The sequence below is a fragment of the Rhodofomes roseus genome, assembly GCF_022264815.1.
Source record: "Rhodofomes roseus strain CIRM-BRFM 1785 chromosome Unknown C8Q71scaffold_43, whole genome shotgun sequence".
NCBI lineage: Eukaryota > Fungi > Basidiomycota > Agaricomycetes > Polyporales > Fomitopsidaceae > Rhodofomes > Rhodofomes roseus.
Window position 1 is genome coordinate 14,374 of NW_025952999.1, and position 14,376 is coordinate 28,749.

Sequence of the window (14,376 nt, forward strand, 5' to 3'; positions counted from 1 at the left end):
TAGACCCACACACTGGACTATGGTCATTTCTATTTTGATTCAACTTCAAGGAACAACAAAGGAGTGATATCACAAAGCTTGTTCAATAAGACAAATATGTCACTGTTCGTTACATGTATAAGTTTGGGGGAAAATAGTTTGACAAACTCCTTTGTACTGATTAATATTCCTGTGCCTTGCCAATGCTCACTTCAACAGAATGAGTACAAGATGCTCTGCTCCATATCTGGCTGCTGCCAACCCCCAGCATGGTAAAATCTCGAGTAATAGAGCTGAAGGTATCATATTTTGTATCAAAGAACAATGTACTATTATACTACCTATAATATATGTTTAGAGCAGTGAGCCACTGTGAGTTGATCAAACAGTAAAACAGAATCAATGATATAGTCAGCCCATATTTGTCTTCTTATTGGGGTGGGGAGGCAAACACACAACTTGAAGGTTACATACATGTGCACACAGTAGATAAAGGTAGTATCATTGATGGGCAAGGTACATATAGGACAGTATTAGATGCAGTCACTACAGTAACATTGCGTGGGTACAGTAGCATTGTGCTGCAGTGCAACATGTGATTGGGTACAGTGTGCTTGACCAGATGCTCCAATACACAGTGCCACCATCCCAGCTCCCTAGCTATCAAACATAATCACTCCATTTATCTCTCTATAGCCTGTACTGAGATTCTGACTGTCTGAAGTAATGTAAGCCTGGTGTCTGCACACTGGGAAATCACTCAAAGAACAGAACAGGAACCAGACTTCTTCATTACACAACAGTAGGACCAAAGAGCAACAAAGGCAGAAATGAATCAAGATGTAGGTAACACTTATGTCATGTATCACAAGAGCAGTGAATGTGTGACAATGTGAAGTAGCAATTGTGTGCAGAATTGTAACGTGCGTTATGAACATACATATTTGTATTACCATTCACGGACTATATTGCGCGTATCATGTAATTATCTAGTTTGCGTGTGTTTGGCACCAACCCCATAAAGGTTGATGCCACGCGAGTGGGAAGACAAGTCTTCTCACTTGTTGTCCTCGGATACACTGCACTTCTCTAATAGAGATTGGGTGCACAGTATCTTTGGTTGCAAGTGTGAGATGTTACAGGAATGTAAGTAAGTTGTATAATGATCATGGTATAATAATGTAGTAACCAAATGGAGATCCAGTTACAAGCAAGCAAAGTGAACACACAATAATAACCAAGAGGGCTAGTACACAACAAGTCAATGTTTACTAACCATCTGGGAAAGCAATAGTTCACTGGTCAATCAGACTAGTGTCCATATGATACAAGACTAGGCACAAGGACTAGTGACAAAATCAATACAAAGACTGGTTGAGACAACTATATTGCTAAAGGTCAGCAATATAGTACTTACTGATGTGCAAAGAATCACACTGACAGAGATGTACTAGCACTTGCAGCAATGAAGATGACACTGTCTTTGACTCAAAGGTTGAGATGGGTAGCATGGAGGGCATTGAGGTGGTGAATTGAGGGCTCATTTATTTGCATGATTCTTGAAGTCTATGCAATGGACTATGGCTACTGTTTTGAATGATTTCAATTGAGAGAACAACAAACAAGTAAGATCAAAAGGATGCAGGACAAACAAGAGACCAGGTTCAATAAGACAAAGAAAGGTCATTGTTCTTTGAATGTTCAGCTTTGTCAAGGAATGGTCTGACTGATCAATATAACTCTAAAGCCTACACTGAGGCTCTGACTGTCAAATCTTTTAGTCAATCCAAGATACCAACCAAGAGAATTAGTATACAAAAAGTCAAGTCATACTATCCAACTGGGTTGCAATCAGTTGCCATGTAAGAATTCCAGTGTCAATACAAGACTAGTCAAGAGAACTAGCATACAAGTCACAGCGGAGACTAGTTAAGACAACTAGTCAATACTCTCCTAGTCATACACATCACTGAAGGCCAGTAATATATTACTCATATAAGCCCTGTCATTTACTACAAGGACAATAGGAAAGAGTCTGTCCTTGATCAGGACCAACTAATCTCTAGGTAATTGGTAACCCCTCTCACATGTCCAACCACCACCCACCGCGGGCAAACCAGGTTGTTCGAACTCCGAAAACCCCTACGAACATCGGTCCCGCCTGGGAACCTTTACGGACTCCGAATATTGTCAGAACATGCTGCGAACATGATGCGTTTCAGCCGATTTCAGCATGTTCGGAGGCCGAACATGCGTGTTTTCGGCGAACATGCTACGAACATGAGAAATGTGGGAGCATTTTCGGAGTCAGTCAAGCTCTCCGAAAAGGTTCCCATGGAGGACCGATTTTATTATCATTTTCGGAGCCCGAAAAACCTGGTTTGCCCGCGGTGACCTGTCAGTAGCTATACATATAGCCAGGCTGACTTACCTACATAAGGACAGGGAAGGTTTGTCCTTGTTTAGGACTAATAAAAGTCTAGGTGTTGGTAACACTTTGTTACATATTCAATCAACTACCATCTGGGATAGATAGCCATATTCAGGCTGTACAAGCATTATCCATTGTCTTGAACCTTAGCATGTACTTTGATTCATGATGGGAAATGACTATGGCAGCAGTAGATTGTACTATATAAACCATACATATACAGTATATATACAATATCATATACTATACTATATCCCCGACTCCTCCCGAAGGGAGGGAGGGCTCTGTCAAGTAGAAACGATATTGCGCCGGGGATGCCGTGTCGCCGTGGGAAACTTTCGTCCATATATGGTACGCGCGATACCGCATAGGGAAACTGTCCACATGCAAGCCGTGCGCTCGCGTCTGACCGAGGCTCTGCCTGGCTCTGTGTTCCGCTCGTGCGGCCGGATCTTCCTCCGTTTTTTTCCGAGCATATATAACATGCCTCCTGCCACTATGATCGAGACATTCACTTCAACACATCTTGTCTTCCCCCCTGAAGCAGCTGCCATTTCCATGTCACAACAACTAACTAGTATTGCCCCTACTTCCCAACTACCAGATAGGGCCTTGGGCTCAATACTAGTTTTACCAGATGATTCTGCAGACTATATACCAGTCTCATCATCAGACAGCATACCACATACAATTGCAAGTGTCCCTAATGACACAGTCCAAGGCATCATGAATAGTGATCCTTCATGGTTCTATTATACTGATGATTATTACCTGCAGCAATTACAATCCCTTACCAGAGCTGAATTATGGGCTGCTGTTTGTACATGTGTTGATCAGACACAAGGTATCAGGCAATCCAAAGCATCTTTGGCTAAGCAACTACTGCAGCATTTCAACTCATCTAAAGTGTCATTGGCAAATATGTCAGATGTTCTCCTGTGCCAAACATGCAACTGCTCTCTGCTGCTCAGTTCACCATTCCACTGTAGATATATAATTTTGAAGCATTACTATATACAATTATATGGCTGCAAGATTCTGAAATGTCTATGCCAATCTCCTATGCTTTCCAGTATAGCACATGATGTTGCTCATTCAAGTACAGTTCCTGATATAGACCCTCATATTCTCAGCCAACTGAAACGTTTAGACAAGGACATTTTAGATCATTGTTACACCATATTTCAGACTGACTACATGAAGAGCAAAACAAGAGCAATGCAAATACTGGTTTCCAAGATATTGGCCATTAAGCAATATATCAGTGACTTGAGTATTGCTGAAGTGTACCAACAATACTTCACAGCTGTGACATACAGTGGCAACATGTTACCTAATGTGCCAAAGCCATGCAATATTGTTGAAAGTATCTTGATTGCATACTATGGTGATGCTGTGATAAATGCAATATTCCATAACACACTCCCAGAAATAAGGAAACAGCAGCAAGTTCAGTATCAAAGAGACTATAGAAGGTTGAAAAGACAAGACAAGAGCATACAACTAAAGCAATCATACCTCAGTGAAGAAATGAATTGGCCTACCATACCTAGCACTGAGACTGAGCTACAGTGTGCATACAATTATTGGAAAGCAACACAATGGCATTCTCCTCTTATCTGCTCTGTGTACTCTAGCAGTGCCCATAGATTGAAAACAAAGATCTATGATATGAATCAAATCCCCAACATAGTGCATAACATGTCTGTTTTGCAGGTACATGACCCATGGATTATTCAGAAATGCATTGTACAACAAAATTCCAATGAGTTCTTGTATGGAAATGAATTGGATGGCTTCATGTTGGATAAAAAAGGGCTGCTATGCAGTGATCCTATCAATCACAGAATAGCACTATGTTCAGACTGCTACAATTCCCTAAAGAAACCAGCTATGCCCAGATATGCACTGGCAAATAATCTATATAGAGGTCATCTTCCTACTGAATTTTGTGACCTTACATGGGTTGAAGAGATGGCATGTGCTATTTATCATATCACTGCCCATGTAACCTGTTTGTATGGATCTTCAGAACCTGGACAGCCAAAGATCTTTCATGGAAACACCATAACACATGATATGTATGTCATATCAACAACAACAGTGCTTCCTAGAACTCCTGCAGACATCACTGGGTATCTCTCAGTTGTATTTATTGGACCTCATCAAATCAAAGCCAGTGACCTGGGCAATACATTCAGAGTGCAAAAAGCCAAAATATGGCATTATTCTTCTTTGGTTGAAGCACCATAACAAATTATATGAGCAGATCCTGTTGGATCAGAGTAACATAGATCAATTTCCAGATGATGGTGTTCTTCCTGGTGTTGATGCTCAATTCATCCAAGACATTCACCAAAAAAGTGATGAAATCTTCCAAGAAGAAGCAGCAGGTTTTACAGAACGTCCTGCAGAGGCTTTTATGCATGACAACTCTAAACATGCAGATGATCAACCAACTGTACTGCTGGAATACACAGGTGTATCTGACCCAGAAGGAGACAGCATTAGTATACAGTAGTGATGCTGATACTTATGTTCCGCTTTAGGTCTGTGTTGTACCACTAAAAGCGGAGTTTAAGATCTATGTAGATTATTGTATCATCTTATCTACACCACCCTCACTGCTCAATCGATGTTCATTCATAATACAGTTCAGGCACCCACATGGAGTCGGGGACGGCGCTTGCGCCGCTACAGGAATACATACAGGTTTTGTGGATTTGTATGGTATATATAAGTAGCTGGAGCGTCATCAGGCTGCAGCAGGTGAAGGGCACTTACGGAGCATACCGTGGCAGTCCAGCCTTGCCCTCGTCAAACTCATGTTGGCGAGTCGTTTTCCTGAGGCCTCACAACATTCATCATCGTGACGGGTTCGGGGCCCTGCAGTCTGGGCGGCCGTTTCGAGCTGGTGCGTACGTACCCAGGCTTGCTAGTATTCACGCATCATGACGGCATGAGTGAGTGCTCACGCACGTTGCAGCATGACGGTGTGAGTCTGCAGGTGCTCAGGGAACGTTGTTTGCGTGGCACATCGCCGGAGGCTCGCCCGTCTTCGCATCGAGCGCAGGCCTGGGCACGGCGATCTTCGTTCGTCGTGTCGGCTGGGGCCGGGCAGCTGCAAAGTGCACGGAGGGGTCGCATCTCCTCGCAGACGTTGAGATGTACATTGCGGAGAGGTTTGTCGTGTTGTGAAACGTGGGAGGAGGGTCATTGAACGTTAAGGTCGGCGCGAGACGACTCGGAGCGTAGAATGCGGGCGATGTTTGAAGAGGGTGCGCAACTGGCGCGCGAAGGGAGGGGCGACGATGGTGGTGGGAACAGCAGGCTGTGAGCGGCATGCGGTTGGTGGTGGCGGTACATTAGCGGACCCATCGCATGCTGACGGGCTCGTGTTGCGCATGTCTGAGGTTTTGGACGAGGCGGAGGGTGGCGGACGAGGCACGGAGGGTGACTGGGGTTAATGAGTGAGCCAAGACGGACGGGGAGCGACCACGCACCTTTTTCGGATCACCACTGGCCGTGCTACGCCTCGCTAACCTCCCACGGCTCCAGCGATGCACTTGGCGCATCGCTGGAGCAGGCTGTCTATCGCCGTCGGAGGCGCGATGTTTGAACGCGCGGCCGGCCGACCGCGCGGACGCATTTGCGCGTCGTGTGTGCCACGTCACGAGCGCGTCGCTTGTCGACGCACTCGCAGGGTGTATTAAGGAGCGGTGGGAGTGCCCGCAGGTGCGAGGGAGGCGGTGTCAGGAAGGAGAGAGAGGGGCCTTACAGGTGGCGCATGTGGCGACGCGCAATCTGTATCTTGCTGCGGGTGAGCGTGTGACGGCGGCCTCGGGACGCTGTCGACGTCGCGGGTGGGTGAGTAGAGCGAGAGGGAGTGGTGGGCGAGACTGAGACAGCCTCGACGCGCTTGGGCGCTCACGCGACAGTGGGATTCCCACGGGCCTCCGGATATTCAGGCTCGAACCTACGACACTACGTAGTACTGTGGCTCACTTGGACAAAAACATTTATTGGACAATATCACTAGGTCATAGTGAACGTTCGACCCATTGAGCATAACGGTACATGAACGGGACCGAGCGGGACGGGACGGAAGGGGAGCATACAAGAGAGGACGTGGCAGGCAGGATATGACAGGATCCTATGGATTATGACAGGATGGGAGGAGAACTCACAGGCACATACATTATCGGACAGTATGAGACAGGATGTGATGGGTCAGGCTCATTCAGGAACTGACAGGATCGTACAGGATAGTATGGAAAGCGGCAAGTAACGATAAGATCGCTCAAGATCGGTCGGGATCTTGCCAGATCCCGACCGATCTTGAGTGATCCCGTACTAGCCCGTACTGTCCTGTACGGTCCTTCCGGATCTGGGCTGGACGCATAGGTACGTTACTAGGCCCCTCGATTTTTGTCCGATAAAGCCCTTCATACAAATGCGATTGCATCGGCGGTGTCTCGCTGGCTGTGTTCAAATTACGCGTCCAATCTGGCCTAATCTGGCCTGGCTCTAAAGTTACTTAGTTGCAAGCCAGATGCATCTCGTCAAATCCGAAGCAACTATGCATCCAAGAAGGTAGTTTGTAGGACTGAAGAAGTGCTATCGGGCGATGAGTCGCGGTCCTCAGGCTCCTCAGGCCCGGGCGCCCGAATGCGTTTCTTGCCTCAGGCTGGCCCACAGAGGGAATTAACTAGTCTGTAGAATTATGGTGACCGAACTGTCATCAGTGTACTAAATTAGTATGTGTAGGTATGTAAGAGGCATGCGCATGTGTACATACTGTTACGTACTAGCAGTGAGAACTCGACTCGGAGTTCGACTTGACTTTCGAGAGCCCCCGCCGGAGCGACTACTAGTACTAACAAGGGCCAAACTCGTAGTAACCAAACTTGTATCCTCTCCTCAAAATGGGTCCACCGTAAAGTCGCTCATCAAAGAATTCAGATTACCAAGGATGTAACCCTTGTGCGTAGTGTTTAGTATGGAGCAAGAGCCACGTGGCTAAACTCAAACGTTCAAACGTTCAAGGCTTCAAGCTACAGTGTGCGTCAGCCACCGGGTCGCTGTCTATGAAGGGCTTTATCGGACAAAAATCGAGGGGCCTAGTAACGTACCTATGCGTCCAGCCCAGATCCGGAAGGACCGTACAGGACAGTACGGGCTAGTACGGGATCACTCAAGATCGGTCGGGATCTGGCAAGATCCCGACCGATCTTGAGCGATCTTATCGTTACTTGCCGCTTTCCATACTATCCTGTACGATCCTGTCAGTTCCTGAATGAGCCTGACCCATCACATCCTGTCTCATACTGTCCGATAATGTATGTGCCTGTGAGTTCTCCTCCCATCCTGTCATAATCCATAGGATCCTGTCATATCCTGCCTGCCACGTCCTCTCTTGTATGCTCCCCTTCCGTCCCGTCCCGCTCGGTCCCGTTCATGTACCGTTATGCTCAATGGGTCGAACGTTCACTATGACCTAGTGATATTGTCCAATAAATGTTTTTGTCCAAGTGAGCCACAGTACTACGTAGTGTCGTAGGTTCGAGCCTGAATATCCGGAGGCCCGTGGGAATCCCACTGTCGCGTGAGCGCCCAAGCGCGTCGAGGCTGTCTCAGTCTCGCCCACCACTCCCTCTCGCTCTACTCACCCACCCGCGACGTCGACAGCGTCCCGAGGCCGCCGTCACACGCTCACCCGCAGCAAGATACAGATTGCGCGTCGCCACATGCGCCACCTGTAAGGCCCCTCTCTCTCCTTCCTGACACCGCCTCCCTCGCACCTGCGGGCACTCCCACCGCTCCTTAATACACCCTGCGAGTGCGTCGACAAGCGACGCGCTCGTGACGTGGCACACACGACGCGCAAATGCGTCCGCGCGGTCGGCCGGCCGCGCGTTCAAACATCGCGCCTCCGACGGCGATAGACAGCCTGCTCCAGCGATGCGCCAAGTGCATCGCTGGAGCCGTGGGAGGTTAGCGAGGCGTAGCACGGCCAGTGGTGATCCGAAAAAGGTGCGTGGTCGCTCCCCGTCCGTCTTGGCTCACTCATTAACCCCAGTCACCCTCCGTGCCTCGTCCGCCACCCTCCGCCTCGTCCAAAACCTCAGACATGCGCAACACGAGCCCGTCAGCATGCGATGGGTCCGCTAATGTACCGCCACCACCAACCGCATGCCGCTCACAGCCTGCTGTTCCCACCACCATCGTCGCCCCTCCCTTCGCGCGCCAGTTGCGCACCCTCTTCAAACATCGCCCGCATTCTACGCTCCGAGTCGTCTCGCGCCGACCTTAACGTTCAATGACCCTCCTCCCACGTTTCACAACACGACAAACCTCTCCGCAATGTACATCTCAACGTCTGCGAGGAGATGCGACCCCTCCGTGCACTTTGCAGCTGCCCGGCCCCAGCCGACACGACGAACGAAGATCGCCGTGCCCAGGCCTGCGCTCGATGCGAAGACGGGCGAGCCTCCGGCGATGTGCCACGCAAACAACGTTCCCTGAGCACCTGCAGACTCACACCGTCATGCTGCAACGTGCGTGAGCACTCACTCATGCCGTCATGATGCGTGAATACTAGCAAGCCTGGGTACGTACGCACCAGCTCGAAACGGCCGCCCAGACTGCAGGGCCCCGAACCCGTCACGATGATGAATGTTGTGAGGCCTCAGGAAAACGACTCGCCAACATGAGTTTGACGAGGGCAAGGCTGGACTGCCACGGTATGCTCCGTAAGTGCCCTTCACCTGCTGCAGCCTGATGACGCTCCAGCTACTTATATATACCATACAAATCCACAAAACCTGTATGTATTCCTGTAGCGGCGCAAGCGCCGTCCCCGACTCCATGTGGGTGCCTGAACTGTATTATGAATGAACATCGATTGAGCAGTGAGGGTGGTGTAGATAAGATGATACAATAATCTACATAGATCTTAAACTCCGCTTTTAGTGGTACAACACAGACCTAAAGCGGAACATAAGTATCAGCATCACTACTGTATACTAATGCTGTCTCCTTCTGGGTCAGATACACCTGTGTATTCCAGCAGTACAGTTGGTTGATCATCTGCATGTTTAGAGTTGTCATGCATAAAAGCCTCTGCAGGACGTTCTGTAAAACCTGCTGCTTCTTCTTGGAAGATTTCATCACTTTTTTGGTGAATGTCTTGGATGAATTGAGCATCAACACCAGGAAGAACACCATCATCTGGAAATTGATCTATGTTACTCTGATCCAACAGGATCTGCTCATATAATTTGTTATGGTGCTTCAACCAAAGAAGAATAATGCCATATTTTGGCTTTTTGCACTCTGAATGTATTGCCCAGGTCACTGGCTTTGATTTGATGAGGTCCAATAAATACAACTGAGAGATACCCAGTGATGTCTGCAGGAGTTCTAGGAAGCACTGTTGTTGTTGATATGACATACATATCATGTGTTATGGTGTTTCCATGAAAGATCTTTGGCTGTCCAGGTTCTGAAGATCCATACAAACAGGTTACATGGGCAGTGATATGATAAATAGCACATGCCATCTCTTCAACCCATGTAAGGTCACAAAATTCAGTAGGAAGATGACCTCTATATAGATTATTTGCCAGTGCATATCTGGGCATAGCTGGTTTCTTTAGGGAATTGTAGCAGTCTGAACATAGTGCTATTCTGTGATTGATAGGATCACTGCATAGCAGCCCTTTTTTATCCAACATGAAGCCATCCAATTCATTTCCATACAAGAACTCATTGGAATTTTGTTGTACAATGCATTTCTGAATAATCCATGGGTCATGTACCTGCAAAACAGACATGTTATGCACTATGTTGGGGATTTGATTCATATCATAGATCTTTGTTTTCAATCTATGGGCACTGCTAGAGTACACAGAGCAGATAAGAGGAGAATGCCATTGTGTTGCTTTCCAATAATTGTATGCACACTGTAGCTCAGTCTCAGTGCTAGGTATGGTAGGCCAATTCATTTCTTCACTGAGGTATGATTGCTTTAGTTGTATGCTCTTGTCTTGTCTTTTCAACCTTCTATAGTCTCTTTGATACTGAACTTGCTGCTGTTTCCTTATTTCTGGGAGTGTGTTATGGAATATTGCATTTATCACAGCATCACCATAGTATGCAATCAAGATACTTTCAACAATATTGCATGGCTTTGGCACATTAGGTAACATGTTGCCACTGTATGTCACAGCTGTGAAGTATTGTTGGTACACTTCAGCAATACTCAAGTCACTGATATATTGCTTAATGGCCAATATCTTGGAAACCAGTATTTGCATTGCTCTTGTTTTGCTCTTCATGTAGTCAGTCTGAAATATGGTGTAACAATGATCTAAAATGTCCTTGTCTAAACGTTTCAGTTGGCTGAGAATATGAGGGTCTATATCAGGAACTGTACTTGAATGAGCAACATCATGTGCTATACTGGAAAGCATAGGAGATTGGCATAGACATTTCAGAATCTTGCAGCCATATAATTGTATATAGTAATGCTTCAAAATTATATATCTACAGTGGAATGGTGAACTGAGCAGCAGAGAGCAGTTGCATGTTTGGCACAGGAGAACATCTGACATATTTGCCAATGACACTTTAGATGAGTTGAAATGCTGCAGTAGTTGCTTAGCCAAAGATGCTTTGGATTGCCTGATACCTTGTGTCTGATCAACACATGTACAAACAGCAGCCCATAATTCAGCTCTGGTAAGGGATTGTAATTGCTGCAGGTAATAATCATCAGTATAATAGAACCATGAAGGATCACTATTCATGATGCCTTGGACTGTGTCATTAGGGACACTTGCAATTGTATGTGGTATGCTGTCTGATGATGAGACTGGTATATAGTCTGCAGAATCATCTGGTAAAACTAGTATTGAGCCCAAGGCCCTATCTGGTAGTTGGGAAGTAGGGGCAATACTAGTTAGTTGTTGTGACATGGAAATGGCAGCTGCTTCAGGGGGGAAGACAAGATGTGTTGAAGTGAATGTCTCGATCATAGTGGCAGGAGGCATGTTATATATGCTCGGAAAAAAACGGAGGAAGATCCGGCCGCACGAGCGGAACACAGAGCCAGGCAGAGCCTCGGTCAGACGCGAGCGCACGGCTTGCATGTGGACAGTTTCCCTATGCGGTATCGCGCGTACCATATATGGACGAAAGTTTCCCACGGCGACACGGCATCCCCGGCGCAATATCGTTTCTACTTGACAGAGCCCTCCCTCCCTTCGGGAGGAGTCGGGGATATAGTATAGTATATGATATTGTATATATACTGTATATGTATGGTTTATATAGTACAATCTACTGCTGCCATAGTCATTTCCCATCATGAATCAAAGTACATGCTAAGGTTCAAGACAATGGATAATGCTTGTACAGCCTGAATATGGCTATCTATCCCAGATGGTAGTTGATTGAATATGTAACAAAGTGTTACCAACACCTAGACTTTTATTAGTCCTAAACAAGGACAAACCTTCCCTGTCCTTATGTAGGTAAGTCAGCCTGGCTATATGTATAGCTACTGACAGGTCACCGCGGGCAAACCAGGTTTTTCGGGCTCCGAAAATGATAATAAAATCGGTCCTCCATGGGAACCTTTTCGGAGAGCTTGACTGACTCCGAAAATGCTCCCACATTTCTCATGTTCGTAGCATGTTCGCCGAAAACACGCATGTTCGGCCTCCGAACATGCTGAAATCGGCTGAAACGCATCATGTTCGCAGCATGTTCTGACAATATTCGGAGTCCGTAAAGGTTCCCAGGCGGGACCGATGTTCGTAGGGGTTTTCGGAGTTCGAACAACCTGGTTTGCCCGCGGTGGGTGGTGGTTGGACATGTGAGAGGGGTTACCAATTACCTAGAGATTAGTTGGTCCTGATCAAGGACAGACTCTTTCCTATTGTCCTTGTAGTAAATGACAGGGCTTATATGAGTAATATATTACTGGCCTTCAGTGATGTGTATGACTAGGAGAGTATTGACTAGTTGTCTTAACTAGTCTCCGCTGTGACTTGTATGCTAGTTCTCTTGACTAGTCTTGTATTGACACTGGAATTCTTACATGGCAACTGATTGCAACCCAGTTGGATAGTATGACTTGACTTTTTGTATACTAATTCTCTTGGTTGGTATCTTGGATTGACTAAAAGATTTGACAGTCAGAGCCTCAGTGTAGGCTTTAGAGTTATATTGATCAGTCAGACCATTCCTTGACAAAGCTGAACATTCAAAGAACAATGACCTTTCTTTGTCTTATTGAACCTGGTCTCTTGTTTGTCCTGCATCCTTTTGATCTTACTTGTTTGTTGTTCTCTCAATTGAAATCATTCAAAACAGTAGCCATAGTCCATTGCATAGACTTCAAGAATCATGCAAATAAATGAGCCCTCAATTCACCACCTCAATGCCCTCCATGCTACCCATCTCAACCTTTGAGTCAAAGACAGTGTCATCTTCATTGCTGCAAGTGCTAGTACATCTCTGTCAGTGTGATTCTTTGCACATCAGTAAGTACTATATTGCTGACCTTTAGCAATATAGTTGTCTCAACCAGTCTTTGTATTGATTTTGTCACTAGTCCTTGTGCCTAGTCTTGTATCATATGGACACTAGTCTGATTGACCAGTGAACTATTGCTTTCCCAGATGGTTAGTAAACATTGACTTGTTGTGTACTAGCCCTCTTGGTTATTATTGTGTGTTCACTTTGCTTGCTTGTAACTGGATCTCCATTTGGTTACTACATTATTATACCATGATCATTATACAACTTACTTACATTCCTGTAACATCTCACACTTGCAACCAAAGATACTGTGCACCCAATCTCTATTAGAGAAGTGCAGTGTATCCGAGGACAACAAGTGAGAAGACTTGTCTTCCCACTCGCGTGGCATCAACCTTTATGGGGTTGGTGCCAAACACACGCAAACTAGATAATTACATGATACGCGCAATATAGTCCGTGAATGGTAATACAAATATGTATGTTCATAACGCACGTTACAATTCTGCACACAATTGCTACTTCACATTGTCACACATTCACTGCTCTTGTGATACATGACATAAGTGTTACCTACATCTTGATTCATTTCTGCCTTTGTTGCTCTTTGGTCCTACTGTTGTGTAATGAAGAAGTCTGGTTCCTGTTCTGTTCTTTGAGTGATTTCCCAGTGTGCAGACACCAGGCTTACATTACTTCAGACAGTCAGAATCTCAGTACAGGCTATAGAGAGATAAATGGAGTGATTATGTTTGATAGCTAGGGAGCTGGGATGGTGGCACTGTGTATTGGAGCATCTGGTCAAGCACACTGTACCCAATCACATGTTGCACTGCAGCACAATGCTACTGTACCCACGCAATGTTACTGTAGTGACTGCATCTAATACTGTCCTATATGTACCTTGCCCATCAATGATACTACCTTTATCTACTGTGTGCACATGTATGTAACCTTCAAGTTGTGTGTTTGCCTCCCCACCCCAATAAGAAGACAAATATGGGCTGACTATATCATTGATTCTGTTTTACTGTTTGATCAACTCACAGTGGCTCACTGCTCTAAACATATATTATAGGTAGTATAATAGTACATTGTTCTTTGATACAAAATATGATACCTTCAGCTCTATTACTCGAGATTTTACCATGCTGGGGGTTGGCAGCAGCCAGATATGGAGCAGAGCATCTTGTACTCATTCTGTTGAAGTGAGCATTGGCAAGGCACAGGAATATTAATCAGTACAAAGGAGTTTGTCAAACTATTTTCCCCCAAACTTATACATGTAACGAACAGTGACATATTTGTCTTATTGAACAAGCTTTGTGATATCACTCCTTTGTTGTTCCTTGAAGTTGAATCAAAATAGAAATGACCATAGTCCAGTGTGTGGGTCTACTGATCATGTATACATTTAA

General features: G+C 45.9%; 2 protein-coding genes across 2 annotated transcripts; one reads left to right on the forward strand and one right to left on the reverse strand.

Moving 5' to 3' along the window:
* Positions 1-4,111: 4,111 nt before the first annotated feature.
* C8Q71DRAFT_799842 (uncharacterized protein) lies at positions 4,112-4,931 on the forward strand (the record flags this gene model as incomplete). Its single annotated transcript, XM_047925919.1, has 3 exons — positions 4,112-4,648; positions 4,680-4,773; positions 4,891-4,931. 3 exons carry the CDS (start codon positions 4,112-4,114, stop codon positions 4,929-4,931), a joined length of 672 nt encoding a protein of 223 aa, XP_047772598.1.
* A 1,779-nt stretch (positions 4,932-6,710) lies between these two features.
* Positions 6,711-8,987, reverse strand: C8Q71DRAFT_728295 (uncharacterized protein; the record flags this gene model as incomplete). The annotated part of the gene is made up of 10 exons (XM_047921941.1): positions 6,711-6,937; positions 7,209-7,286; positions 7,543-7,589; positions 7,663-7,777; positions 7,874-7,907; positions 8,080-8,388; positions 8,494-8,533; positions 8,614-8,718; positions 8,765-8,939; positions 8,984-8,987. 10 exons carry the CDS (start codon positions 8,985-8,987, stop codon positions 6,711-6,713), a joined length of 1,134 nt encoding a protein of 377 aa, XP_047772599.1.
* Positions 8,988-14,376: the final 5,389 nt, after the last annotated feature.